Below are 27,682 nucleotides of genomic sequence, written 5' to 3' on the forward strand. Positions count from 1 at the left end.
TTATTCAAATAAGTAAGCTTTTATGCAAAGTAATGGATTACAACTTATTAACACTGAGAAAAATTTTACAATCATCGACCTCCAGAAAGTAAAGAATCTGCAACAGAACAATGGGAGAATCCCTTGCAAACGGAAGATGAATACGACATGACATAATCATCAAACCCTTGTCGATGTCCAAATGTTAGTCCACTGGAAGTGAGACTGAGTGATGACATTTCTGGAAATGGAAGATCCCCTTCTAAAAATTGAAGGACTTGGCGCATGGTTGGCCTTGCTTCAGGTTCTGAGTGAGAGCAGAGCAACCCAAGTTTTAAAACCAACTCTACTTCCTCTGCCTCATAACCTGAACCCAGATTCGGATCTTTGGCCTCCATAATATCACCGTTGGACCAACATGAATACACCCAATCTACCAAGATTACATCTTCTGTCGGAGATTTTGCCTCTATTGGCCTTCTTCCACACGCAACTTCAAGCAAAAATGCCCCGAAAGCAAACACATCGGTGGACGGCGTGGCTTTCCCGGTTCGAGTATGCTCGGGAGCCAAATAACCAAGAGTTCCCACAACGTGAGTTGTTTGGGGATCCGTTCCATGGTCATATAATCTAGCAAGCCCAAAATCTCCCAATCTTCCATTTAATTCGCCATCCAGTAAAACATTGCTGGCTTTAACATCTCTATGAACCACAACTTGATCCCATTCTCCATGTAAATAGAACAATCCTGATGCTACACCTTTGATGACTCTGAATCTTTGTCTCCAATTTAGGGTGACTTTTGGCTGGTCATGCAAATACTTATCAAGACTTCCATTAGGCATGTAGTCATAGACCAAAAGCAGCTCACCTTTGCGCCGGCAATATCCCAAGAGTTGGACTAAATTCCGGTGTCGGAGACGACCAATACTCACAATTTCTGCTACAAATTCCCTCATCCCTTGCCTTGATTCATGCGAGACTCTTTTCACTGCAACCTCAAGTTTATTGCTTGGAAGAACTCCTCTGTAGACCCTTCCAAATCCACCAGCACCCAATAATTCCTTGTCTTTGAATCCTTTTGTAGCAATATATAGATCTTTAAACTTGAATCTATGAGGCCCATACTCAAGCTCCCAATCTTCAACTACATCAGCAAACTTCCTTTTCCTCCTTACCAAGTAAGCAGCACCAGAAACTCCTGCCAAAGCCAAGCTCACCAAAATCAAAGGCAACCCAATTGTCAAAACTTTCGGCTTTTTCTTTGGTCCTAACCGAGGAAGCTTGGGAAGTTGAGACAGGGTAAGCTCTTCTGCCTGACCATTAACCTTAAAGCTCCAGCCCAAAACATAATGAGATGTGAGGACCGAACCAGTTGACGATGAAAAACCAACATACATCTCACGGTTAACAATTGAAGACAGATCACGAGACAAGGATAAAAGTGGGGTGTCGGGTTTAGGAACCTTAAATGGAGCTAAAGTGACATCCATTCTCTTCTCTAGACCATGATATTCGACCCAAACTTGCATCCGTTTACCACTGATCAAGGTCAGGTTTTTAAAGTCATGGCTGTCGTCCTCATAATATCCAGCTGGAGAAGAAGTAGCAGACTTCAACCCATTAATGTCAATCCCAACGTGATTGTCATTGATATCATCGAACTCCGTACTTCGTATAGTGTCGAGTTCTACAGCAACAACATGGTTTGTATCATTGCCATTGTTGGACCCATTGAACAGTCCGAGATACTGACTTGGAAGAGATCCGGGGAGGCCTTTGGTTGGTGCAATCACGAAAGCGATTCCATGGCCGCTGAGAGTTGGATACTCCGGAAGTATGGCGAAGACAAAGGTGGAAGAGAAGGAAAAAACAGAACCGTTGGTAGAGTTCTTGAAATAAACGAGGTGAGGGTAGAAAGCATGACCTGTTTCTTGCACGGTTTTATTGGTGAGCTTTAGGAGTCCATTGGAAGTGAGTTCTGCAATGCCATCAAGGTTTAGATTAGCCGACCGGAATCCGTTGTAGATGAAACCAACATCCTCGGCAGCTGCAAAGCTAATCAGAAGTAGAGTCAGCAGATTCGAGAATCTGAAACACATGGCCAATGTCTACTAACACTGTCGTCTTTATATTCTGTTCTTCTTTTCATTTTATATTCTCCGACATATAACACAGCTTTAGATTAGTTTGAAATTTCAAAGAAGCTCTCGCCCATGCCATAGAAAACCTTCGCCGGTATGATGAATCATTTTCTTAAATAAATATACATTTTTTCAATAACTAATATTTAATAGAGATGGCAACGAGAGATTGGTAGGCGATGCTGGTTTGCACTCGATTTTCTTGTTTTTTTTTCATCCGATTTTGATTTTAGTTAATATTTTAGGGTAAATTTCACAGTTGGTCACCCAACTTTCTTAAATTTTCACTTTTGGCGCTGAAAATAAAAAAATTGCAAATGGGTATTGCTGTTAACAGCCATTTTTATTTTAGTCATCCAACTTTAATAAGTCTTCATTTTGATCACCCACCTTAATTCAATGTTACTGTATACTCATTTTACTCATCAAATTTTAATAAGTTTTCATTTTATTCACTCATTTACTTTGTAAAAATTAATTTTATTTTAAAGAAAATACTTGAGCTTTTACAGGAAATTGAGTTAATTGAAGAATGAAGCTGAAACTCAAGTTTTGTCGTGCAACCCAATTCACTATAAAACCTAGATTTTTTCCCTTTTACTGGAAAAAATAATTATAAAAACTAAAGAAATTAAAAAGAAAATGGGTCTTCCTAAAAAACCCAAGGAAATTAAAAATAAAATAGTTTTTCCTATAAAACTCAAATAATTCAATGTAAAATCTCATCTTTTTATTGGAAAAAGTTAATCATAAAGAAATAAAGGAAATTAAAAAGATAAAATAATTTTTCCTTCTAAAATCCAAATTTTCTATAAAAATTCAGGTAATTCCTATAAAACACCAGCTTTTCCCTGGGAAAAATTAAAATTTAATTCTATAAAAAGAAAAAAGAAAATCAATTTATAAAAGATAAAATGAGTGATTAAAATGAAATTTTATTAAAGTTGGGCAACTAAAATGGGTGTACAATAACTTAAATTTCTGACAGTAACCAAAATTAAAATTTAATAAAGTTGGGTGATTAAAATGAAAATGGATGTTAATGATAGTGCTCAATTTGTAATTTTTATTTTCGTGCCAAAAATTAAAAAATAATTATAAAAGTTGAGTGATCAACTATGTAATTTACCCAAAATTTAAAACTCAAAACTAATTCTAAGAAAATTAAAACTTTCAACTTGACTTGTCGGGTTACTTTTTATATAATACTATAAATTCTATTACACGCGTATGGAAATTACGTATTTAAAATACATAGGTGTGTTTATAAATAACATACAATAAATAAGTTTAAATTATGCCATTAGTTCCTATACTTTGCAAAATTTGTGAATTTAATCTGGTTATTTTTAGTCACCGTACTTTTCAAATTTTAAAATTTCAATCCTCCCCAAACAGTAATGGTTAAATTCATTAAGTAAAGTTCTACTATTTTTAAAGTCTGATGCGCTAAGTATATTACCGTATGTGTACTATCATATGTCAACTTATCATTTCCACAAATTGCTTACTAAAGATCCAATTAGTGAATTAACAACTGTCAATTGCATCAGGATTGAAATTTCAAAATTCGAAAAGTAAAGGTATTTAAAACGATCCAATTAGAGAAAAGTGACTAAATCTATAAATATATGCATAGTACAAGACTAGTAATTGAATTTAACCAAGCGAATTTAATTACTGCTATTTGGGTCGAGAATAAAATTTCAAATTTTGAAAAGTACAGAAACTAAAAGTGACCAATTCGAAAAATACGTGAACTAAAATTGATCAAATAGAAGTACAAAGAATAAATCTACAACTTTCGCAAACTATAGGGACTAATAGCAAAATTTAATTTATAAATATTGAAATGTAAGATTTGAAACTAATAACAATAATATACTTGCAATGAATACCAAATGTTACTTTTGTTGAAATTGGGAGGGTGTATGTATGGCGTTTTGGGCATGATTTTTCTTGACTTTATATAAAAGATAGAAAATTCTGGCTGAGTTATTCTCTTATTTTAACAATGCAGTAAATATTAAGGGTATAATACAATTTAAATATTAATATCATTTTAAAGTAAAACTTTGATTTAATGCTAAAACCAATGCTATATTGATGTAAATAACATGAGTTTAAATCTCATAACATGCTTATTTTTATTGACATTTTTAAAATATAAAATAATTAAAGTACCATTAAATAATATACTTTATTTTAATTACGAAAAGATCCTTCCATAATTTTTAGTTGAGTTTGTGTCCGATTAACATGTGAGCTTAAATAATAATATAGATTATACAAAATTAAATAATACAAGTATTCTTACTTCAAAATTTTATAAAACTAAAAGTATTTAATTAAAATAATTTTAAAAATCATCAAGGGCGGAGCGAATTTTTTTAAAATGGGTGAATAAAGTTGTATATTTTATGATAACAAAAGTGAAAATTTACCATTTTAATAGTCTATATCTTTATAATTTTAAAAGACTAAATCAATTTTTTGTCATTCGTAAGAGGTTAAAATGTAATTTACTATATATTAATTTAAATTTTTAAAATTATAAAAGGAGAAAATTTGAGAGACGAGAGCCTTGACTTTGCCCCTAAACATCATAATTCTACTAAGAGTTTTGCAAAAAATTAAATAAAGATAGTTGGAAATTAAAAAAATTAATAGCTTTTTTTAAAAAACTAAACTTTGAGAATTTTAAATAAAAAATACTCCTCTATCTCAGAACCCGATTTTGAAAACAAAATAAACATAAAAAAAATGATGTGAGATCAAAATCAAACAGATTGGGATTATTTTAGGGTGTCGTGTGGTAAAGAGAGTGGGGACAGGATCGCTGGATTCGATGCCAGCTTGTCGGCGAAATTCTTGGGGACCCACGTGCCTTGAAGTTTCAAAGGTAAGAGCTTTAGGACAACCTTTTGCTGCTTGCTTGCCTTTCTTTTTTCAAGTGGTTAATAAATTACATTTCGTCATTAATGACACTGATGGCTGAATTTAGTTTTTCTAATTTGATTGCACCTTATTCATCCCTCCAACTCTTTTAATACCTTTAATTTCTATTACATGACTTGCTCAAATTTTGCCACCACTTTTTCCATGTACTAAACTATTTCAATCACTTAAAAAAATTTTACAATATATTTTTATTTTAATTATCTATGCATTAAATGTTCAATCGCACTGCACACATCAAATCATGTCCACATCGCGTTTATATTTTCATTTTATTTGCTTAACTTTTAGGTTACTTTCATTTTAATCACCCAAAATAGATCATTTTTTAAGTATTGATATGTGTAAAAATTGAAAAATGTAATTATGGTGCTCCAACTATACCTATTTCAAGAGGATCTTATAATTACAACGGTTATCCAAACATGTCACGCTTATGTAATTACTGACAAGCAATTAAATCCAAATTTAATTACTATGTGGCTTTCCAAACACTACTTAAATAAAACGTTGACTAATATGTTACTATAATATTGAAATTAATTAAATTAATATCCTCTTAAAATTTTATTTTATGTTTCTAAATTATCCTTAACGGAATCAACTCATATTTATCATTGTCTAGAAATCTAAATTTCTTTTGATTATAAAATCTTGAATCTTTCATGCTAAGTTAAAAGTAAAGAAAAATTCTTACAAATAATTAAATTAATTGTTTGTTCTTTGTTTGGGTAAAGAAATGATGGAGAAAATCCTTGCAATTAATTGTTTTAACTTAGCATGGAAGAATCAAGATTATATAATAAAAAATAGATTTCAGAGACAATTATTAAATATGAATTATTTGAGTTTATCTCGTTAAAGCTAATTTAGAAACATAAAATAAAATTTTAAATTTTGGGTGATTAAATTAATTAATTTCAATATTATAGTAACAAATCAATTGACACTATCAATGGATAAAAGTTTTCAACAAATTATTTAATTGATATTGATGTTTTGAAATTTAAAAGTTAAAAAATAGAATTTTCAATAATGGGATAAATAAATATAATTTGATAATTTTTTTAATACAATGTTTATGTTTCTACTACTTTTTCACTTTAATCCTTAGTTTTTTTTTATCAAGGTCAATACTTAAAAAAATATTTTTTTTAGGTGACAAAAGTGAAAACGACCTAAAAGTTGGGTGGCCAAAATGAAAGTGTAAACATAATGTGGCATATACAGTCAATTGCCACTGGAGATTTAATGCTTGGGTGACTCAAATGAAAGCGTTCTCTAACAACGGTGGTGAAATTGCAAGAATATACTTTTAGGTACCAAAATGAAAGCACTTTAAATATTAGGTGACTAATTAAATAGTTTATTCAAACTGTCTTATCTTAGTTGTTGCGTTATTAAAAATTACAATAATTGGCCGACACATGTTCTTATAAAATAAATGAAAATTTTATAAAATTTTCAATAATTGAATATTAAAAATTTAATGGTTACGTAGATTGAAAAGAGAAAGAAAAAGGATTCAATATGATATTATGGAAGTTAGTACGACTTTTCTGCATCTTGAGTTTTAAGAGGCTGCTAGCTGGTTTAATTATTCGAGGTTACGTGATGAGATTCTTTTATACCCTCCAATTTTATAAAAACAAAAAAAAATTTAATCCTTCATTTATTTTTATTCTTTCAGTTCTTGAATTTTTATATTTATTAAATTATCTCAAAATAGATGAAAAATTAAGATATATGAATTTTACTGACCTGGCATTAATGTGTATGTCACACCAACAATTAATTATTATTTTTAAATATTTTTATATTTTTAATATTTTTTAAAGTTTAATTTTTTAAATTTTAAAATTTAAAATTAATTAATTGTTGACGTAACATCCACGTGGGACTTATTAGCATCGTTAATTTTTCTATCAGTTTTGAGGTGAATTGACAAACAATACAAATCAAATATTAAAAGAGATGGAAAATTAAATAAAATGCTAAAATAATATTTTTTATAAATTTAAAGGATTAAATAAATTGTTATGCCAAAAAATAATTACATAAAGTATAAAACTAACATAAGTGTTGCTTAACCTAGAATGATTATTTTGTAATCTACTCTCTCTTTTCTAATAATAAAAACAAAGATAATAGATGAAATGATATAAAAAATTATATACAAATTTTCAAGTGTAACCTTCCATGAATATAGAATTTGTATCATATAAATTCAATTAACTTAATTAATTTAAAATTAATTCATTTTATTGCTAATTTCATATCAAATTAAATAAAGGCAATCTAGGTGTTTTAAATTATTAATTAATTAATAAGTTACTTATTATATTATTTTATTAATATTTTTAATTGTTATTTATTTTATAGGAATTACATTTTATAATGTCATTGTGCAAACATTTTATTATTTATTGATCGTTTTATTAATTGTGTTATTTCTTTATCCCAACTGAGACACGTGGCAATATGAGATGTGACTTGAGAGGCTTCTACGAACAATTCCCTGATCGGTATCACTCGACTAGTCATAGGATGAGAAGCCATCTGCACATTTAACACCTCTATCAAGCCACTTGCTTTTAGCGGACCCTCCATTAAGTCAATTGCTATTAACGGCATGCTCCTATCCCAGAAGCGAATCACTAAAGGATTACTGAGACATAATGATTTCGTGGTACCTCAACAAAGAGAATGTTAGAGTAGAACCCCACTTGACGACAGTAGACATATAACAGACTAGCCACCTAGCCAACCACATGGTTGAGTAGCCATCACTGTTGTTGATGACACGACTCTATCAAACAAGGGAACATTTTCCCTATATGTACCCCTAATACACGATATTAAAGAGATCTTTTTCTCCCATAAATGTTTAAACATAAACTTATGACTATATATACAAATTAATTTAATAATATATTATATAAATATAATTTAATATACTTTAATAATTATATTATTTTTATGACAAATGACACCTCTCGACACATCCGTAATTAGTAGTTAAATTATTATTATCTTTACTAAATTATTTATGAGTTAAATTTGTAATTAATGTTGAACAATTTTTCAAAATAAAAATAGAAATATATGAAAGTAAATGGAAGCTTACCATAAACACTTCGAAGTAGGTGTTTTTCCCCATTTTATGTTTAAAAACTATCAAAAGAGTTATATGTTAACATATAAACAATTTTGAAAATTATTTTTTGAAAATTATTTTAACATATTACCTTAAACACTTTAATAAAAGTTCAAATTATTTAAAATATTATTTTAACATTATCAATATTTTGAAGTAATATTTTAAATTAAATTATTTTTAAAATGTTTTGTAGATTGAAAGTTTTAACAGAGTTTTTTAAAATAAAACTTTTTAAAAACATATTTAACTTTAATTTTTTTAAATGATTAGAAATTTTACTTAAATGTTTAAAAAGTGATTAACTCATGTTAAAAGCATACTACAATTTGTTATTTTTCAAATTATTTAAAACTATTTATATTTATATTTTTAATAAAATAGTTTTTTTTCAAAACTAATTTAAATTTATATTATTTATACAAACATTTTAAAAATTTTTAAAATAGAATTAATATATATTTAAAATATCATTATAAAAATTACAAAATGATTGATTGATATACATGGTATACAAACTATTTTTTAAAATATATTTACATCATACATATTTTCCTCAATATCGTCATGAACCCATTGAAATATTGTACTAGTTCTCAGTCTATTTTCATCTAAATCATCTAAGTTTTGATACAAAAAAGGTACGCTTTCATTTCTTGGTTAATTATCATCTCTAAAATCACCACCCATATCAAATAAGTCCCTAGATTTGTTGCGGAGGATAGCATAACAACTGTTATCAATGAGATCCTCAGAATAAAAGACTTATTTTACTTGAGACGAAAAAAACGTACGACTCGTCAAGTAGATGTTGCCTGGTGTGAATTAATTGCGAGAAGTTGACACTTATAAAACCAAACTAATCTTAGTAGTTACATTTGCCCAATTACAGTTGAATAACACAACCTTCTACTTTCAATAATAATCTAACTCAATATTTCCTTCCACAAGTTTACTATCCTTTACACTAGCATAACTTGTAGTTCTAGAAGTAATAACTACTACACAATTTTGGTTTATCCTAAATCTTTCACAAGATTTTGAATGGAATTGAAATCCATTGATTACATATGTACAGTTGAGTAATTTTTTGTGTGTCTCATTAAAGGGTATATTCAGGTATTTATACATGCTATTATTGTTCATGATTTTACTCCACTGTTCATAGACTTGACCCCACTATTCATAAGATTGTCATTCCGAGCAGGCTTTGGGCATGCTGGACATGTGTATCGTTTTAGGTCAACTAATGAACCTCGCAGCCCACCACATGCAAACTCCTCGGGTATATGCGAATTGAGACTGCGAACTCCGCTCGACTCGTGCGAGTTGATTCCGCGAGTTCCCCTAGTTGTCCTCTTGTTGTATGTCTTGCACACATCCATCTGGCGGGGCTAATTCGGGTCATTGGTAGGCTACCCGGATCTTATCTGGGTTTCGGGTTGGTGGTCATTGGTGTATAACATATACTATATCTTTTAACAGTTTTGTTTGGCCCTTTTGCAAGTGTATGAACTTCGTCACAAACACCCCTTCCACTCCAAACCTATAAAAAAAGAAAACAATAATATAAGCTCGTGAATATCTAGCGACTTAAATGAAAACTTTCAAATGATTTAGTGATTATTTGTAACTTTTTGAAATTGAGTGACTAAAATGTAAACTTCCTAATAGTTTAGTGATATTAAGTGTAATTTACCTTTTAAAATTTTGCTACCGTAAATTCTAGTTAAAAAAATGTGATTGGTGTTTTTAGGTAGCTACAACACTGGCCTTCAGTCTAGTTGCTCATCGTGGTTTCTTCACCATTTTCATTTCTTCGTAGTTTTATTTTATTTTTAATTTCAGTCCACATTCATAAGTTCATGGTTTTATTTTGTCTGCAATTCCGTAGATTTATTTTGTCCATATTTTTCATGGTTTTTACTTTGTCTAATTTGTTTTATTTGATTTGATTTTAATTTTAATTTTTAATAATATTCTAGTGTATATGTGAAATTTGTCAATATAAGGATGTCCCAGATCTATTATGAATCGTTCTCAAAGGGCTTTATCATGATAAGTTCGAGATGATGGTGATGATAAACCATAAAAAACTTACCTTTTATCGGTAGATCTCTCAAGACTTTTGGTAGTTTTTCTTGATTTTGAAGATGACAAAATTAGGATGAAAATTTCAGCAATTTGATTAAGCTGATACATCTCGGTTTATTTTGAATTATTCGAGTGTTGCAGTTATTATCAATTTGTTTTTAGATTATTCTATAATAATTTATTTATCACGATCTCTTTATATTGTTTTCGTTTAATGTTGTTATTAATTAATGAAGTTAAGCAGGATTCAAAAAGAAAATGTGATTGATCACATGGTTGGAGGAAAAATTCATGAACCGGGGTGAATCCTTTTAAATTTCAGTATTCAGTAACTGGATCAATCCATTAAGCATCTGATTTGGGTTAGGTAATCCCTCTTAAAAAGTAATTAAAAGCGTATAGCCCACGCTTAATTAACACCACGCGCTAACACCGTTGAGTCTTCCACGCCACAGGCCCTTTTCCATTTCTTTTCTTTTTCTTCTCCTTTTCAGTTTTAATTTAAGCGTTCGATCTCTCACTCAGATTCTAGGGATTTTAATTTTCTCCAATTTCTGAAAATTTCCGGCTTTTCATTTCATTTCCATGGAATCGATTTCATCACCCTATTGGTGTTACAGATGCAATCGCTTTATACGAGTCCGGATCCAATCCCCCCATGATTCGGTTCATTGCCTCCACTGCGGCGGAGGATTCATCGAGGAAATCCAAACGCCCTCTCGATCTCCCATCGACCACCGTTTCCCCGTCGCATCCTTGTACTCCGGCACTCCCAGTCTGAGCCCCAGCCCCACCGCCACTCCTCGTTTCCGTCGAGCTCGACGAAACGCTGGCGATCGCTCCCCTTTCAATCCCGTCGTCGTACTCCGTAGACCCTCCTCCGAAACGGACGGCGAACTTCCCGAAAGAGGGAATACCAGTTTTGAGCTTTATTATGATGATGGGTCCGGGTCGGGTCTTCGTCATTTACCCGATAGCATGTCGGAATTTTTAATGGGTTCGGATTTTGATAGGCTTCTTGATCAGTTATCCCAGTTACAAGTAAACGAAGTTGGTCGCTTCGAGCAGCCGCCGGCTTCAAAAGCAGCGATTGAATCAATGCCGGTGATAAGGATCGTTGGAAGGCACATCAGGTCGGACTCTCACTGTGCAGTTTGCAAAGAACCTTTCGAACTTGATTCCGAAGCTCGGGAAATGCCTTGTAAGCATATTTACCATTCGGACTGTATTGTACCTTGGCTTTCGATTCGAAACTCTTGTCCAGTTTGCCGCCATGAATTGCCAATGGAAGATAACAATTCAGGGGAAAATGAGGCTGTGGGATTAACAATATGGAGATTGCCTGGAGGTGGGTTTGCAGTAGGGAGGCTTACTGGAGGGAGGAGAGCAGCGGAGAGGGAGTTCCCATTGGTGTTTACAGAGATGGATGGCGGGTTTAATAACGCGGCTGCTCCTAGAAGGATTTCATTGGCGCCCAGTGGGAGAAGTTCACAAATAGAGAGCAGAGGATTCCGGCGGGTTTTCCGGAGTTTTGTTTCATTTTTTGGGAGGTTTAGGAGTTCATCTCGTTCAGGCTCAGATTCTGGGTTTACAAGGAGAAGTCGATCGCTTTCGGTGTTTAATAGATCTTCTAGAAGGGATAGCGACTGAGATTTCGAGGAATCGAATGCAGTTTTTGTTGGGTATTCTGTTTTAGGTTAACCTTCGATGCTATAATGTTGCCGCTTTCCGAGGAATAGAATGTTTATAGATTGCATGGTTTTACTTGGATGTAAATAACAACACTATTGGTGAAGCTATGAGTCGTTATGTGCACCATTGAGGAAGAAGAAAGTGGACGAAGGATAAAGTTTTGTGGTTAGTAAGATCCTTTAGTGGTTGCTTAAAGCACTGATCCTTGCTGGCTAAAAGTATTCATTAGTAGGTTTTGTGATGATAACTTATGTTCTTGTATTATCAGGAATTTTGTTGTTTATTTGTTAATGCAAATTATTCATTGGTTCATGTCATTACTTTTGGATTTACTTGACTGGAAGCCAATCTACCTGCAACAACTGGTTTTGGGATTTCGTTTGAATTGCTTAACCATGTGACGGATTCTGTAAACTTTTAGTGTTCTATCTATTCAATTATTTATTATTGAGCATAAATGTGATGTTGCAGCAAAGGCTATGTAATTAGTGAATTAATTGTTTCTTGAAGAACACTATGTCTTGGAGAGATAGGGCTGTTTATTACAGCATGAAAATTTTCCTATAGGAGTGGTCTTACTTGTGCATGGTTTTTCAGTGGTGTTTGAGAGTTCGAAAAGGTAAAAATCAGCAGGCATATGATGCATGTTGTTGTACCTTAGATTTTTTGGTGTAAAACCACGGTGCTCCGGAGAATTTAAATTCTTCTCAACAAACGTGTTTTTTAGAGTTCAAATTTGTGTTCTCACCATTACAGGACAAGACTGCTACTTCTACCACCTTGCTTGGAGTTGTTATGTTGGTGAAAGGCAACCAAAAGCTGCAATCTATTGGACATAATTTGTGGTGGTAGTAATATGGCCGACTGTAAGAGGTTTAACAAGCTCTTGACTTTGGTTTCTGTACTTTTGGCTGGTAGAAAGAGGGGATACTATTAGACATCACATATGAATAAGTCTTTGGAGGGGACCATCCTTATCCAGGAAACCACAAGAATCGTGAGTTCTGACGTGGCCTTATCCAAAATCTAAATCCATACAATACACATGCTTAGATACAAACAAGTACAACCCTGGTAAAGAACCTGCAATGTGTCACTTCTAACATCCACAACCTAAAGCCCCCCCCATTTTTATTTCTCCAGCCGATATAAGAACGCTGTAGGACTGAATATCTCCTCCAACTTCCTCCCTTACTTCCCGAGGTGCTTTAGCTATTGAGTTCAGTTGACAATGGCATCTTTGCAAGTTTTGCATGCAACAAATCTGAAGCAGTCGCCATTGCAAGGGTTTCTTCCACTCTCATCCCGTTATGCTGTGGCTGCGCCCCTGAAATCGACTGTTTTGTCTAGGACCAAGACCAAAGGCCAGAAGAACCAAAAGAGATCTCTTACAGTGGTTGCAGCAGTTGGCGATGTATCAGCTGATGGTACCAACTATCTGATTGCTGGTGCAGCCGTTGTTGCTCTGGTTGGAACTGCTTTCCCTATCTTCTTCTCTCGCAAGGACACGTAATTAAACCCATTCCTTTTTTTTTCTCTGTGTTTAAAATTGCACTATAATAAATTGAGCCCTTAGGGTGTTTCTATGTTGTGGTTTTTATTTCAGATGTCCTGAATGTGACGGGGCTGGCTTTGTTCGTAAAGCTGGAGCAACATTGAGGGCAAATGCTGCACGAAAGGACCAGGCTCAAATCGTATGCGCTCGTTGTAATGGGCTTGGAAAATTGAACCAAATTGACAAATGAATACCTTTGATTCCGTGATTTTAATCCAAATTCCTGGTGTAAAGTCCAAAGACCCTATCTTTTACTGAACTCAGAAATTTCTCTGCAGTTCACACAAGTTTAAATTGTTGAATGTCCTCCTCCACGTGTAACTTATATATAAATAACAGAAACATCTTTGATGTTAATCATTCTTAGTTCGTTTTTCTGTCTCGTTCTATACTTGATGGAACAGTTTCAGTTTCTATAATAAGATTTCTCCATTTTTATATAGTTGCAAATGCTTCAAGCTTGGTGGCTTGAGCAAGTAATGTTGCAATTTATCAGGAAAAAGAAAAGATTAAAGAAACCAAGAACCTTCCAATTGACAGCCAAAATTCCTTGTGGTTTATATATGACGTGTTGATCATACTGGGATTTTGAATATTCTTGTAATAATGTCGAAACGGGAAATGCCATGATCTCCGTTTTAAATAACATTCTTCATATACATGGGTGATGAAAATATATGTAATATAAAAATTGGATAATATAGATGATGAGAAGATAAATGTTGATACAGAAGGCCCAATTGTATATAATTTGGAGATGGAATTCGGGGTCAAATCTCCAGGCTTGAAAAACTTCACCTGATTGAACTCTTCTTTAAGATAAGAGCGTTGCAATTTATTATCATGATTTCTAGAACCGGATTTGCTTAGATTAGTATATCTGATTAGTTTAATTGTTCAACAAATGTAGCTTATAAATCCTCCCTACTACAAACTTCCCTAGTTCCCAAGCAAAGACAGCCCAATATCAAAGAGGGAAAAACAAGGTTCCAACGTCACAAATATTAATCCCCACAAGTTGGGATTTCCTTAAAATACATGGTTTCTATGTAAGCTACCTGCAATAAATATATATATTATTCAATGACAGCGGTTCCATGCACGAAGAAGTTTATAGCATTAAGGACATCTACATTCTGTCATCTCCTTATCTTTCGGGCGTCATCATAAACTAAAGTAGAAGAAACCAAAGCAACCTCTTCTTCTTGTTTGTGGTTCCATCATAGAAAACGCTCCCGCGACGGGTAATTAACTCAGTTGTATGTTTGTTGTTCAAAAAAAAAAAAAAAAAACTTAGTTGTATCTCTGAGTTGGGAATATAGTGTTAAGAGACGATGAAAGGGTATGATGTGGAAGGGGATGATGATGCATTCCAAACAAACGATGAAAGGGTATGCGTTAACGTTGATAATGGTGAGGATGATGAGAGTACAGAATCTGAGACAGGCTCCCCATCTCCAAATTCATCCCCTAATTGCCTTCAACTAAACCATTCACCTTCATGGCCTCAAAGCTACAGGTTCTCTTCTTTCTTCTTTTTCTTTTCCCTTTCCTCTCTCAATTTCCAATGCTTAGAGCTAGCGTTGTTATTCAACAATTTACAACTAATGTGCTTAGGATCGACAACAAAAAATCTTTCTGAATCGAAGCTTTACACTATTAATCAAAATTCATATAGATAATAGTTGTCAATAACTTAATATACAACTAATTGAAACACATATATTTTTGCTAATTTTTTAAAGGTTAATATTTGATATACTATCAATTAACCATAAAAAACCACCTCATCATTTAGTAAAATAAACAATAATTGAAGGACCTATAAATAAATGACGATAAATTTATTTATAAAATGCAACCTTCAGAATCAGGCAAAACATGCATTAGAAATCAACGGATATACTCTTGCTGTGTGGTTAAACCTAGTACTGACTTATAAAAGAGCAAAATGAAAATCCTTTTCAAAAAACCTGAATTACATATGTTGCCGTGGTTGAATACATGCAGGGAATCAATGGATATGTTCAAAGGCCTTAGTCCTCTATCCAATAGTTTCCCCAAGGGAAATAACACCACCAGACTAACAGGCACTAATCCATTTGGCGGCTATCAAAGTAGCGATGATGAGACTTCCCTCGGTAAACCATTCATTTCTGAAAGAACTTTAGATGAAGAAGTGCCGGCCACTACTCTCCCAGAATCGCAGCAAATAATATCTGTCAATAGATCAATGCCATCACCGAAGCAGTGTTCATTTACGCAAGCACTTGTTAATGGTACTGAACAACTTATTATCTACTGTCAATGTGTCAATGCATGCTGTTTTTTTATCCTTCAGTGTAAAGGCTTTCTCATTGTTGTTTTGTTTACCAAGGAATCAATGTTCTGACCGGCATAGGACTCCTTACAACACCTTATGCTGTTAAAGAAGGAGGGTGGTTGAGCCCCACATTGCTCTTAATATTTGGTGTCATTGCCTGTTATACTGGGATTCTATTAAAAAGATGTTTAGAAAGCTCTCCAGGTCTACAAACATACCCAGATATCGGACAGGCTGCTTTCGGTATAACCGGTCGCTTAGTTATAGCTGTAAGTGTGATAAGCGCATGTTGAAATTGAATTGTCCTATGTTCTTTTTGCATTGACAGTGACACTAACATCAAGCGCTTCTTCTATTTAATTTATGAAATGCAGGTAACTTTGTATGCAGAATTATATGTAAGTACAACGAGTTCTTTCATCTTTTCTGTTGATCTATCATGGTTCAGTATATATAATTGAAAGAGCGCCTCTGATATGTAGGCAGCATGCGTGGAGTACGTAATAATCATGAGCGAAAACCTGTCCACGATTTTCCCAAACACCAGCATACAATTCGGCGGAATATATCTCAATGCTCATCAAATATTTGCTATCATAGGAATTCTCATTGTTCTCCCAACTGTTTGGCTACGAGACCTTAGTTTGCTATCATACCTTTCAGGTTGGTTTCTCATCATCCTTAAACCACTTTAAACCTATGAGGGCTGCTGATATTAATCTTTTAAATGTTTAGTTGGTGGAGTAGGAGCATCAATTTTAGTGGTGATTTGCTTGTTATGGGTTGGGACTGTCGATCAAGTCGGGTTTCCTCGAGCTGGAACCACTCTTAACCTCGCCAATATACCCATTTCAATTGGTATATATAGTTTTTGCTATTCAGGCCATTCGGTTTTCCCAAATATATATACTTCCATGAAAGAACCATCACGTTTTCCACTCGTACTTATAGCCAGGTAGCTTAAAATTTCACCTTCATCTTATGTATGAACAAAACCTGTGGGAATAATGAACTTTGTTAACTTCAGTTTCTTCTCTTTCAGCATTACATTTTGTTGGTTCATGTCCACTGGGGCAGCAATCTCAGGTTTTCTGATATTTGGTGACTCTGTTGAATCTCAGTTTACATTAAACATGCCAACAAAATTTGCAGCCTCTAAAATCGCTGTCTGGACAGTGGTACGTATGTAAATCTGCTATTTAGTTTCTTTTATATATTCATGCTTGTTTACAGTTCCAAGAGCTGAAATGTAAAATGGTTTTGGTCAGGTAATTATAACAATATCAAAGTACGCTTTGACACTCACTCCCATTGCATTGAGTCTAGAAGAACTTGTACCTACGACATGGTTGACATCTTATGGTGGTTCCATACTTATCAGAGCTGCTTTAGTGATTTCAACTTTAGTTGTTGCATTGAAAGTCCCCTTCTTCGGTAAAAATAAATAAAAAGTACATTTAGATCATTTACAGTTCAATATTGCCTTGGTACGTGCTCATTTATCGACTTTCTTTACTGCAGCTTTTCTCATGGCATTGGCTGGATCTTTGCTTACGATGCTAATTGTGAGTTCATATTGTTCTTTAGTTAGCTTAGAGACAGTTAAAAAGGTAATGTATTTTGATCTTATATTTTATTATTATACAGACTATTATCTTCCCATGTGCCTGTTATCTCAGCATACGTGGCGGTGGATTAACCAATTTACAAGTAAGAATATCCCTACTTACAGCTTTCCAAGATTAGTTTATATGTATATGTTTACAAATTATTTGACTCTAATGTTTTGTACCATTCAGAGGGCAGTCTGCATTTGCACTGCTGTGCTGGGATTGTTGATTGCTTGTGATGGCACATATTCAGCGGTCATAAGAATAGCTGGCCAAAACTGATCAAAGGGGGTTTCAATTGCTCTGCTTTAGCCTTGAATTCCATCTTTGTTTAAAATGTGAAAATAAACCCCAGTTTCCCATATCCAAAGTCACAATTCCATGAGGTTTTGCTTAATCATTCAGGTGTCAGCTCATAAGCTTGGTCCTAAGCGTCTTTTTGGCACTTCTCCTGCGGCAATTCTTCAGTCCATGTCAAATGCCAATCGAGTATTTATTGCTTCAAAAGCTAATATATATATATATCAGCAAATTAATACCGTGTCAAATGTGTTACAGCAACATACATTAAAAACATGCAAGTTGTGCATGGCTCTGTATTCAGAATGTCATTTTATATTAAGAAACACTATTCCCCATCACTGGTGTGGAAAAGATGACTGTAATCCTATATCTTAATTGATTGACTATTTTTCTCTTATATTCTTTCAATTTATTGTTTAGTTATTTGTATAGTCATGTACTTATTTAATCTGCTTCCATGGCCACTAATTTGTATTATAATTAGGTAACTGTTGGAACAATGGCATTAGAACAAAACAAAATAGCAAAACAGAAGCAATGAAATCGAAGCAAAAAGGAAAGAAAAACAGCAGCCAAATTTTTGTAACTGAAGAGCAACCACTTTTCATTCAAAAATTGAAAATATACATAAGTTACAAGGTTAACTTGACAGTTACCTAATGGCTTAACTGCCCCCACTAATACATGACTAATTTGAAACTTAAGTTACACACAAAATGAGCTGACATATCAGCCATTACATCAAGAACTAATCCTACCAACTTTCTTGAATAAGTCACAAGTGAACTAAACAAAATTACATTGAAACAAAATGGACCAAGCTACTGTTGCATTCGGTCAGCTTCAATGCTGCACTTGAAGCTGCTTTGCTGTTGCTGCATGTTGCATTGCAGGCCAAAGTTTAACAGTAACCTTAAGAAAAAGTTAACCACAGGCTTGCTTTGTGAATACCCAAAGGCTTCAATGCAACCTCAAGCCTACTCCGCACAGCACCCAAAGGCTTCAAGCAGCCTCAACAACGAACAAAATTATGAAAACACAGAAGAAATGAGCTAAATGAAGAACAAACATTTACTGCTGAATGAACTTTCTTGCTTAACCTAATTCATTCTATCTTCATCAACTTATATACTGTGTACATGAAGACTAACAACTGACTCATGAACAGATTAATTGTATTTAACATACTAACTATCGGCTGACTGAGTTACTCTAATAAGCAAATCATGCAGGCTAAAACTATCACATTCAATATTATCTTAGTAAAAGTACTATACGAGTTTAAGTATTGTTCTAGAAATATAAAATCTCTTATTCAATTAACAAGTCCATATATAAAAATCAAATTAGAGGAAGATTTATTTATTAAATCAACTAGATGTATTCTTAGCAAAAGGTAACCCAAGTTTAAATCTTAAAATTCATGATTTTATTAGCAAATATAATTAACATGTTACATCAGGCTCCTTAAAGCCCTACACTTCATTATCTATAATATATATGAAGAAAATTTTAAACTAACCAATGTAATATTTGTTGTTCATTATATAATTAAATTTTACATTTTATATTTTTTATTTATAAGATTTATCACATCTATAAATAAAAATTTTAATTTTACTAAGTTATTTGAGGGATGAAATTGTAATTTCTCATACTTAAATAACCAAAGTGTAAACTTATTAATAGTTATGTCGCCATGTATAATTTATCCTTTTGTTTTTTCTTTTATTTTTAACTAGCATTTCCACCCTGGTTAGTGGTTACATCAAGGATTTTCAATATATATATATATATATATATATATATATAATTCATATAATATTTAAAGTTAACTTTAAATAATTTTTATTAAATAAAAAATTTCAATTGTTAAATTAAATTTATAATAATTTATGTACAATTTTTAATAGATTCATAAAGCAAGTGAATATGAGACAAATATTAAAACAAAGAATAATATTTTTTTCTGGATACATCAAAATCTTTGAATAATTTTAAAATAGAGAGAATATTTGATGCATTACTAGTGTTTTAGTTCCATGCATAAATGAATAATAATATGATACATTATTATTTAATAAAACAAAAAATAGTGGAGGATTTACAACTAAAAACTAAAAAATTATTTAAACATAATAAAATAATAATTAATTATAAATTAATATTAAAATTGTAAATCCTAAACTCAAAATATAGGCTTAAAATTTTGTCCAAGCCTTTCCATATTTGTAAAAGATTAACCCAAACCCATTTTAAGCCCACTCATATTATTTTTATTTTTAAAATATTTATATTATATTATTTTAATTTAATATTTAATAATTTTTATTTATTGAAAATTTTTATATAGTCATCTTAACATTATTTTAATGTCTACATTAGAGTAGTATAGTATTGAAAATATATAACGATAACTTAAAAGTGACTTGGGCTAGGCCGGACTCTCGGGCCTTAGATGTTCAAGCCCGAGCCCGACCCATATTTTAAATATGTTTATTTTTTTGCTCAAGCCAATTTTTCGGGCATAACAATTTTACCAAAATCCTCCCAAATTTCGAGCGGGCCTTCGGGCCTAGACGGGTAGCCCAACCCATGAACTGATCTACTAAACCCTAAATCAAAAAATTGGTAAAAGTACCACAACCCCCCCCCAATACTATACTTTGGATTGCATTTTAACCCCTCTATTGAAACAATAGGCAAATTAGTCCCTATACATTAGATAGTGAGAAAGCAATCCCTCCGTTAAAATTTGGTGTTCATATATAAGGTATAATAACAAATTTAACCCTTAATCTTTACACGTTTATTCAATTTGACTCCTACTCTTTTATTGGAAGTAAATTAGAAATTTTTGAAACTTATAAGGCTAAATGGTCAAAAAGGCCTTAGTAACAAATTTTAGAAAACTCAACTAATCACTTTTAAATTTTAAAATTATTTAAAAATCATAAAATTATAAACAAAATTTATAAAAAATTCTAAATTTATTAAAATTTAAAATTTAACAGTTATAAGATTTTAAAAAATTTGACCCTGCTCTATTATTAGGTCAATATTATTATTTTAAAAAAATAATATTTTCTTTTTATAATTTTGACAATTTTAAATTTTAAAAGGGCTTAATTGTTTTGGTTTAAATTTGTTACTAAAGCCGTTTTACTCTTTAACCTAAATAGTTTCAAATATTTCTAATATACTTCCGATAAAAAGAGTAGGGTCAAATTGTATAAATATGTAAAGATTGAAGGCTAAATTTGTTATTATAACTTATATATAAACATCAAAAACATTTAACGGTACAATTTTAATATAGGGGCTGTGTTGCTCACTCATTTAATATACAAGGGTTAATTTATTTATTTTTTAGTAGAAGGGCTAAAATGCAATTCGTGGTATAGTACAGAGGATTTTGTAATACTTTTACCTCCAATAGTTATTGATATATATTTATAATAGTTAGAACTAATTAGTGTTTAATTATATTTAATAAAATCATTAATGCTTATTTATAAGTCATCCATAATTTTTAAATTTATTTAACGGTGATGTATCATGTTATAAATAAACAAAATAAATTTAGTGCATCAAATATCATCCCTTAAAACAAACAAAATAAAATATTGCAAATCGACTAAGTAGGAAACATAAATCAATTTGTGAATGGATGTGCAAATCATCCTTTAGATGCACTCTGAATTGACTCTTTTAGCAAAGGCAACTATGAACATTGAGTAGATTTGTCTTCATGAACCCTAAAATATAAAAGGCACCACAAAAATAATTTAAAAATAATAATTAAAGCACAACATAAAATAAAAAACAATATAAACATTATAGATATACACATACATGTTAAAATATGCGCTCATATGATTTTGATTTAGTATAATAGCTCTCACTGTTTAAATGTTTTGTCAATTTTGTTTTAAATTTAAAAAATTTAATAAATTTAACCCTCAACATTTAAATTTTGTTGATTTTTTAGAATCGTGACCAAAACAACTTAATTTATAAACATTGAAGATTAAATTTGTTATTATATCTATCAATAGTAGGATAAATTGACGGAAAAAGTCAATGTTGTGATTAATTGTCCTTAGTTGCTCATTTTTAAATTGATAGGGGCTCAATTATTTAGTCCCTTTTAAAAGGGATTAATTTATTTAATATCAAAATTGAGAGAAACCTTTTACCAATTTTTTTCCTCTTCCCTTTCCTTCTCTCCTCTCTTTTCCTCCCTTCTTTTTCTTTAATTGTATAATAGTAAAGAATTGATTAGACACTGAAAAATAAGAAAATTTGAGAGTAGAATACGATTTACTAGTGGGGTATAAATTAACTTGTAAAAGGTCTAAATATGTGGTTAAGCATAATCGCTAAAGTTGGAAAAGGTAGATCCTATAATTGCAATTAAACCAATAAAGGACGAAGTGATGTTTTGCAAATAAACCAAAATGTTACGTTGGTGCTCATAGGTAACCGTTAGATTTGCACCAAAATGTGCCTTGAACGATGAATGACCGTTGGATTAAGGTGGATGAGTTCAAATTCATAAACACATGTCAGGATATGAGCTAAGCATTATGTTGTATAAATTTGATGATGGTGAGCCGCTTCCATGATCAACTATTCTCCTGCTTAATGGTGAGGGAACATTTTACGTTTCCTTTATGTTGACAAGACATTATATGTTCTGTACTGAAATCCTGGACAAGCCTGGAGTAAAAGCAAATTTTATTTACAGTCCACGTTCAATTTTCTTTTTTCTTCCATTAAAACGTCGTCGCTGAGATATAAAAGTGAAACAAATCCCAGCATGGCGGAATGGGTTACCATAACCAGAGAGGTGGACTCCCCCAGACCACGACCATGTGTTTGTAAAATAATCAGCACAGCATGTGCAACCACCTGATAACTATGTTTCTAAACACCATATGCAAGGAATTGGATCCAAGAATCTATTGTACTACTCATGCACGTGAATGTTTACATAATTTAATCCTACTTTTTTTCCCTTTCCACCGTAATACCTTGCATTAACTGATTTTCCATCGTTGATTTTCTTACTGATTTCTGGAAACCAGACAAATCAGTTTTCCTATGACTTCATAACTGCAGGATTCATGTTCCTTGGTCCTCTTATTGTCACCAAGTTCGTTTTTGGTTACATGTCTCTGTCAGTGTTTTAGTTGCAGGAGATTTCACATTCATGTATTTCAACCATAGTCATTAACATAAATTATTATAAGTACTCAACTCTAGATAATTAATTCAACTCAAATTAATTTACACAAATAAAACTCCAACATAATCACTTCTTAAAACTTCAATATTATAATGAAACGAAGGCCTCGTTGAAGTCTTTAACAAAAATATATATTAACCAATAACATAAAATCTTCCACAAACACTCATTTTAAATTAAATCCTAAGAAAGCCACATTATACCTTTCATCAAATCAAGAAGTCATCATTAGTATGAAATAATATGAGAAAAATTCACATCTATTTGTATATGTCAGTAGGATTCTATCACCTAAAAGAACCCACTAACCCTTCAGTGAAACACAAGCCACAAATACACCGCAACAAGATCTAGGTTATTGATAAGAAGTAGGTCCTAACAACAAGTTGTCAAAATTTAAAAAATAAATAAATAAATAATTTTCATATACATCTATATGTATCATAAATACACTTGAATATTTGTCAGAAAAATTCTATATTTTTTATTTCTATATAAAAAAGGAATATTACCAGTGTCAATGTCAGGTAAGCAAGTTTGATCGGGGAAATGGAGAGCAAAAGCACCAATTCGAGACTAAGAATAACAAAGGAATGAAGGAATGAAATGCAAAGAAGACAAGAAATCAGGTGCTTTAATCAGAATGCACGATTCAAATAAAGGGAAATTTACCTTGTAATTAAAGACTTAAAAAGTAATAAAAATTTTAGCCTACAGTACATGAGACATTAGTGACTAGACGAATGTGATTAAAAGAATTTTAAATACAGACAATATGGTTTAATATCTCAAATAAAAGGGGATGATCAGTCTTGATCAAATACTGGAAAAAGAAAAAAGAAAAAAAAAAGGAAAATTTTGGGAATTCATGGCGGGCCAACACATCAACAAACAAAACAGGAAATGTTAAGCAGTGTCGGGTCGAAAACATTCCGAACGGCACCGTCTCGCCCACTCCACTCCACCATGTAATCTCTAGTTTGCATATCTCAGCCAGCCTCAAGATATTCTTTCTGAAGCTAACTGACAGAAAAAGAAAGAAGAAGCTTCTTATTTTCATACCAGAGTTCCATGTTTGAAATATTTCACTGCACTCAAAATAAATTCCTTACCCTATCTTCCAAGAAAACCAGTTTCTTTGTCACCAAAAAACACATCTTTCTATCTTCATTTTCATCTAATTATACTTTACAACTTCCAAAACCTTTACTTAAATGTTCCATTCCTGACATTTAAAGAGCAAAGCTGTTGGTCAAAAGACACTAAAATAAAAACATCATGAAATCTTACATCATCTCCAATTCTAAGTCTAACCCATTTCTCAAAACCCTATACCTTCGAATTTTCTTGTTTTTTCTTCTTATTCAGATTCGCTCTTGTTTTTCTTCTTCACCAGCACCCTTCATTTTCCCCCTTAAAACTCAAATCCTAAGATCTCCGAGCAAGCTTCAGTTTCAGCACAACGTTAGCCTCATTGTCTCATTAACAGTAGGAACTCCACCGCAAAATGTTTCCATGGTTCTTGACACCGGAAGCGAGCTCTCTTGGGTCCATTGCAACCAAACAACCCGAAACAACCAACCAGACCCGACAATATTCAACCCGAATCAATCAACCTCGTACAAACCAATCCCTTGTTTTTCTCCGACGTGCGTAAACAAAACCCAAGATTTTCCAATCCCACCTTCATGCGACTCCGACAACCTTTGCCACGCAACTCTTTCCTACGCCGACGCTTCATCTTCCGATGGAAATCTCGCCTCCGATACTTTCCATCTCGGGTCATCTGGCAATATCTCGGGCCTTGTTTTCGGTTGCATGGACTCTATTTTCAGCTCTAACGCCGACGAAGACTCCAAAACCACCGGGTTAATGGGCATGAACCGTGGGTCCCTCTCTTTTGTTTCCCAAATGGGATTCCCCAAATTCTCGTATTGCATCTCGGGTTCCGATTTGTCGGGTCTCCTCTTACTCGGTGACTCCAATGTCACGTGGCTTACACCGTTGAACTACACGCCGTTGGTCCAAATTTCCCGACCGTTGCCGTATTTTGATCGGGTGGCTTACACGGTTCAGCTGCAAGGGATCAAAGTATCGGGTAAGTTATTACCGATTCCGAAATCGGTTCTAGTTCCGGATCATACTGGAGCAGGTCAAACCATGGTTGACTCGGGTACCCAATTCACTTTCTTACTGGGACCCGTTTATAACATTTTAAGAAGAGAGTTTTTGAATCAAACGGCTGGGGTTTTAAGGGTTTTGGAGGATCCGAATTTTGTGTTCCAAGGAGCAATGGATTTGTGTTACCGGGTACCACTGGGTAAAACCCGGCTACCAAATTTGCCGTCGGTGAGTTTGGTATTTACCGGGGCGGAAATGGTGGTGTCGGGTGATCGGGTTTTGTATAGGGTTCCGGGTGAAACAAGAGGGAATGATTCGGTGTGGTGCCTGAGTTTTGGGAATTCTGATCTGTTGGGTGTGGAGGCTTATGTGATTGGGCATCATCAGCAACAAAACGTGTGGATGGAATTTGATCTTGAGAAATCAAGGATCGGATTGGCTCAAGTACGGTGTGATTTGGCGAGGCAGAGATTTGGTGTGGGCCTCTAGGGAAAGGAACAACAATAATACACACGGTGCTTTTCAATTCCAAAGGGTTAAAACATTAGCCATGTGATGATCAACTTGATCAGAGGCTGCAACCAATTTGATGAAGGGGGAGTGAGAGATGGGAAGGCAAAATTTCTTCCAATTTGTACAACGGGTTTTTATGTTTATGACCTCAAAATTTCACAGGTTTATTATAAAGTGCAACTCTATTTGTTTTCATTGTTGCTCTTTCCAAATCCCAATTACAAAGTAAATGCTGCCATTAAACCAGTAACATTGACCATGTAGAAAGGAGATCATGGGACAAGTTTATAAAGTGTGACACTAATAAAGAAAGGCTAGCCCAATATGCTGGTTTGTGTTCTACCTGTAGTGGCTCAAAATGGATTGATAGGCACAGTCTAATTGGCCCAAATGTTGCAATTAAAAACGCTATTTATATCATTTTTAGGTTGAATGTTACGTTTTAACTATAATTTATATGGGATAAATCTCAAAATTAGACATGAACTTTAATTTAATGTACAATTGTATACATTAATTCTAATTTGGTGTAATTATACACTCTGAACCTCTAATTGCGGTTCAAATGTATACTTGAAATTTTTTTTGATTTAGTCATGCACATTAAAAAATAAATAAATACATCAATTTATTTTATATTGGCTAAATATAATTATTCATGAATGCAATATATAAACATAAAATGTTGTTATATCAATAATTGTGCTAATAATTTCAAAATTTTGATCAAATTAAAATTTCATGTACAAAACTACACAAAATCAAAATTCATATATGTAATTACAAATTAAACCATAGTTTACATATTGTTTTGGAATTTATCCCATTTTATATCTAACATTGTTTGACTTCTTAATATTTGATTATTTTATAATTGTTAGAATATAGATTCTAATCTCAATACTACATATAATCTTAAATTTTAGATTAATTTATTTTTATTTAATTTTTCAAATAAAATTTAAATCTAATTAAAAATAAATATTTCTTTTTATTAACAGTAGAATAGTAGATTTCATTCCTTAAAATTAAAATTATTACATTTACTGTATATATTAATAATTATTATAATTTAGCCTAATAAATTTTATAACAACAACAATTTAGTATACTTTGTTTTTAGGTGATCTTAGATTCTATTAACCAAACACTTGTACTGGAGCTAAATGAACTAAATAAGATAATATAACATATTAGATATTCTAACCCATAGTTTTACATTCTCATAATTCTATTAACACGGTTAAGTTTTTAACTCAAATACCCAAAAACATTGGAATTACAATTTGAGTTTCATCCATTAATTCTATCGATCAATTTTTAAAAAGTTAGATGTTAATATATCAATTTTTTAAAAAAGATATTCTTATTTAAAACACTTAATTTAATGCTCATAATCTATAGTTTATTCCCACTTAGTTTTCAAATCTAAAATGTAGTCATCAATGAAGGCAACAGAAATTTAGATGAATTGAGAGAAAGGGGCAGTGAAAGTGATGTTGCAATCAGAATTTGTTAAGGAACTTAGAGATTAAACAGTTTGGAACAACCGACAGCTAACAAAGATAATACAATTTCTTTCTGTTTTGGCTTCATTAACAAGTATTAATGGTTGGAGATTGAAGGCTACCAAGCAACCATGCCCACAATAACCCCCCCCCCCCCTTAGCTTAATCAAATCCTTCCCCTTTTTTTTCTATTTTTAACAGTACAATTAAGTTTTTTTTATTTATACTCAAATAATTTTGGCTTAAATATTAAAAACAAAACAAAACAATCATCCCACACCCAAAATCATTTTATTGTTCATCAACCTCATGTCAGCTCCAAAATTTTTCTTAATTTTTGGAACTTTAAGATGAGGAATTTACTGTTAATACATTAGAGAAATTGTTCATTGGCTTGGACCTCACTCTAAAGTGATTCACCAGCAGCCTTTCGGACCAGACATGTAAGTTGCTGCTTAAGATGCAAACTTGTCT

At 32.5% G+C, this 27,682-nt stretch overlaps 5 protein-coding genes across 5 annotated transcripts; 4 read left to right on the plus strand and 1 right to left on the minus strand.

Annotated features, from left to right (window-relative positions):
- On the minus strand, window positions 1-2,293 carry LOC105799825 (L-type lectin-domain containing receptor kinase IV.1). Its single transcript, XM_012630581.2, has one exon. The coding sequence runs from the start codon at window positions 2,079-2,081 to the stop codon at window positions 72-74; it is 2,010 nt and encodes a 669-aa protein (XP_012486035.1). The 5' UTR covers window positions 2,082-2,293; the 3' UTR covers window positions 1-71.
- An 8,468-nt stretch (window positions 2,294-10,761) lies between these two features.
- Window positions 10,762-12,482, plus strand: LOC105799839 (probable E3 ubiquitin-protein ligase RHC2A). Its single transcript, XM_012630597.2, has one exon. The coding sequence runs from the start codon at window positions 10,918-10,920 to the stop codon at window positions 11,980-11,982; it is 1,065 nt and encodes a 354-aa protein (XP_012486051.1). The 5' UTR covers window positions 10,762-10,917; the 3' UTR covers window positions 11,983-12,482.
- A 609-nt stretch (window positions 12,483-13,091) lies between these two features.
- Window positions 13,092-13,936, plus strand: LOC105799840 (uncharacterized). Its single transcript, XM_012630598.2, has 2 exons — window positions 13,092-13,533; window positions 13,631-13,936. Exons 1-2 carry the CDS (start codon window positions 13,256-13,258, stop codon window positions 13,767-13,769), a joined length of 417 nt encoding a protein of 138 aa, XP_012486052.1. The 5' UTR covers window positions 13,092-13,255; the 3' UTR covers window positions 13,770-13,936.
- Window positions 13,937-14,084: 148 nt separating this feature from the next.
- Window positions 14,085-18,143, plus strand: LOC105799837 (amino acid transporter AVT1D). The gene is made up of 11 exons (XM_012630594.2): window positions 14,085-15,098; window positions 15,590-15,858; window positions 15,957-16,171; window positions 16,277-16,300; window positions 16,385-16,565; window positions 16,638-16,857; window positions 16,945-17,080; window positions 17,171-17,336; window positions 17,424-17,467; window positions 17,550-17,612; window positions 17,702-18,143. The coding sequence occupies exons 1-11, from the start codon at window positions 14,914-14,916 to the stop codon at window positions 17,792-17,794; spliced, it is 1,596 nt and encodes a 531-aa protein (XP_012486048.1). The 5' UTR covers window positions 14,085-14,913; the 3' UTR covers window positions 17,795-18,143.
- Window positions 18,144-23,947: 5,804 nt separating this feature from the next.
- LOC105799838 (aspartic proteinase PCS1) lies at window positions 23,948-26,040 on the plus strand. The gene has a single exon (XM_012630596.2). It carries the CDS (start codon window positions 24,345-24,347, stop codon window positions 25,674-25,676), a length of 1,332 nt encoding a protein of 443 aa, XP_012486050.1. The 5' UTR covers window positions 23,948-24,344; the 3' UTR covers window positions 25,677-26,040.
- Window positions 26,041-27,682: the final 1,642 nt, after the last annotated feature.

This window comes from Gossypium raimondii, chromosome 9, assembly GCF_025698545.1.
Source record: "Gossypium raimondii isolate GPD5lz chromosome 9, ASM2569854v1, whole genome shotgun sequence".
Taxonomy (NCBI): Eukaryota; Viridiplantae; Streptophyta; class Magnoliopsida; order Malvales; family Malvaceae; genus Gossypium; species Gossypium raimondii.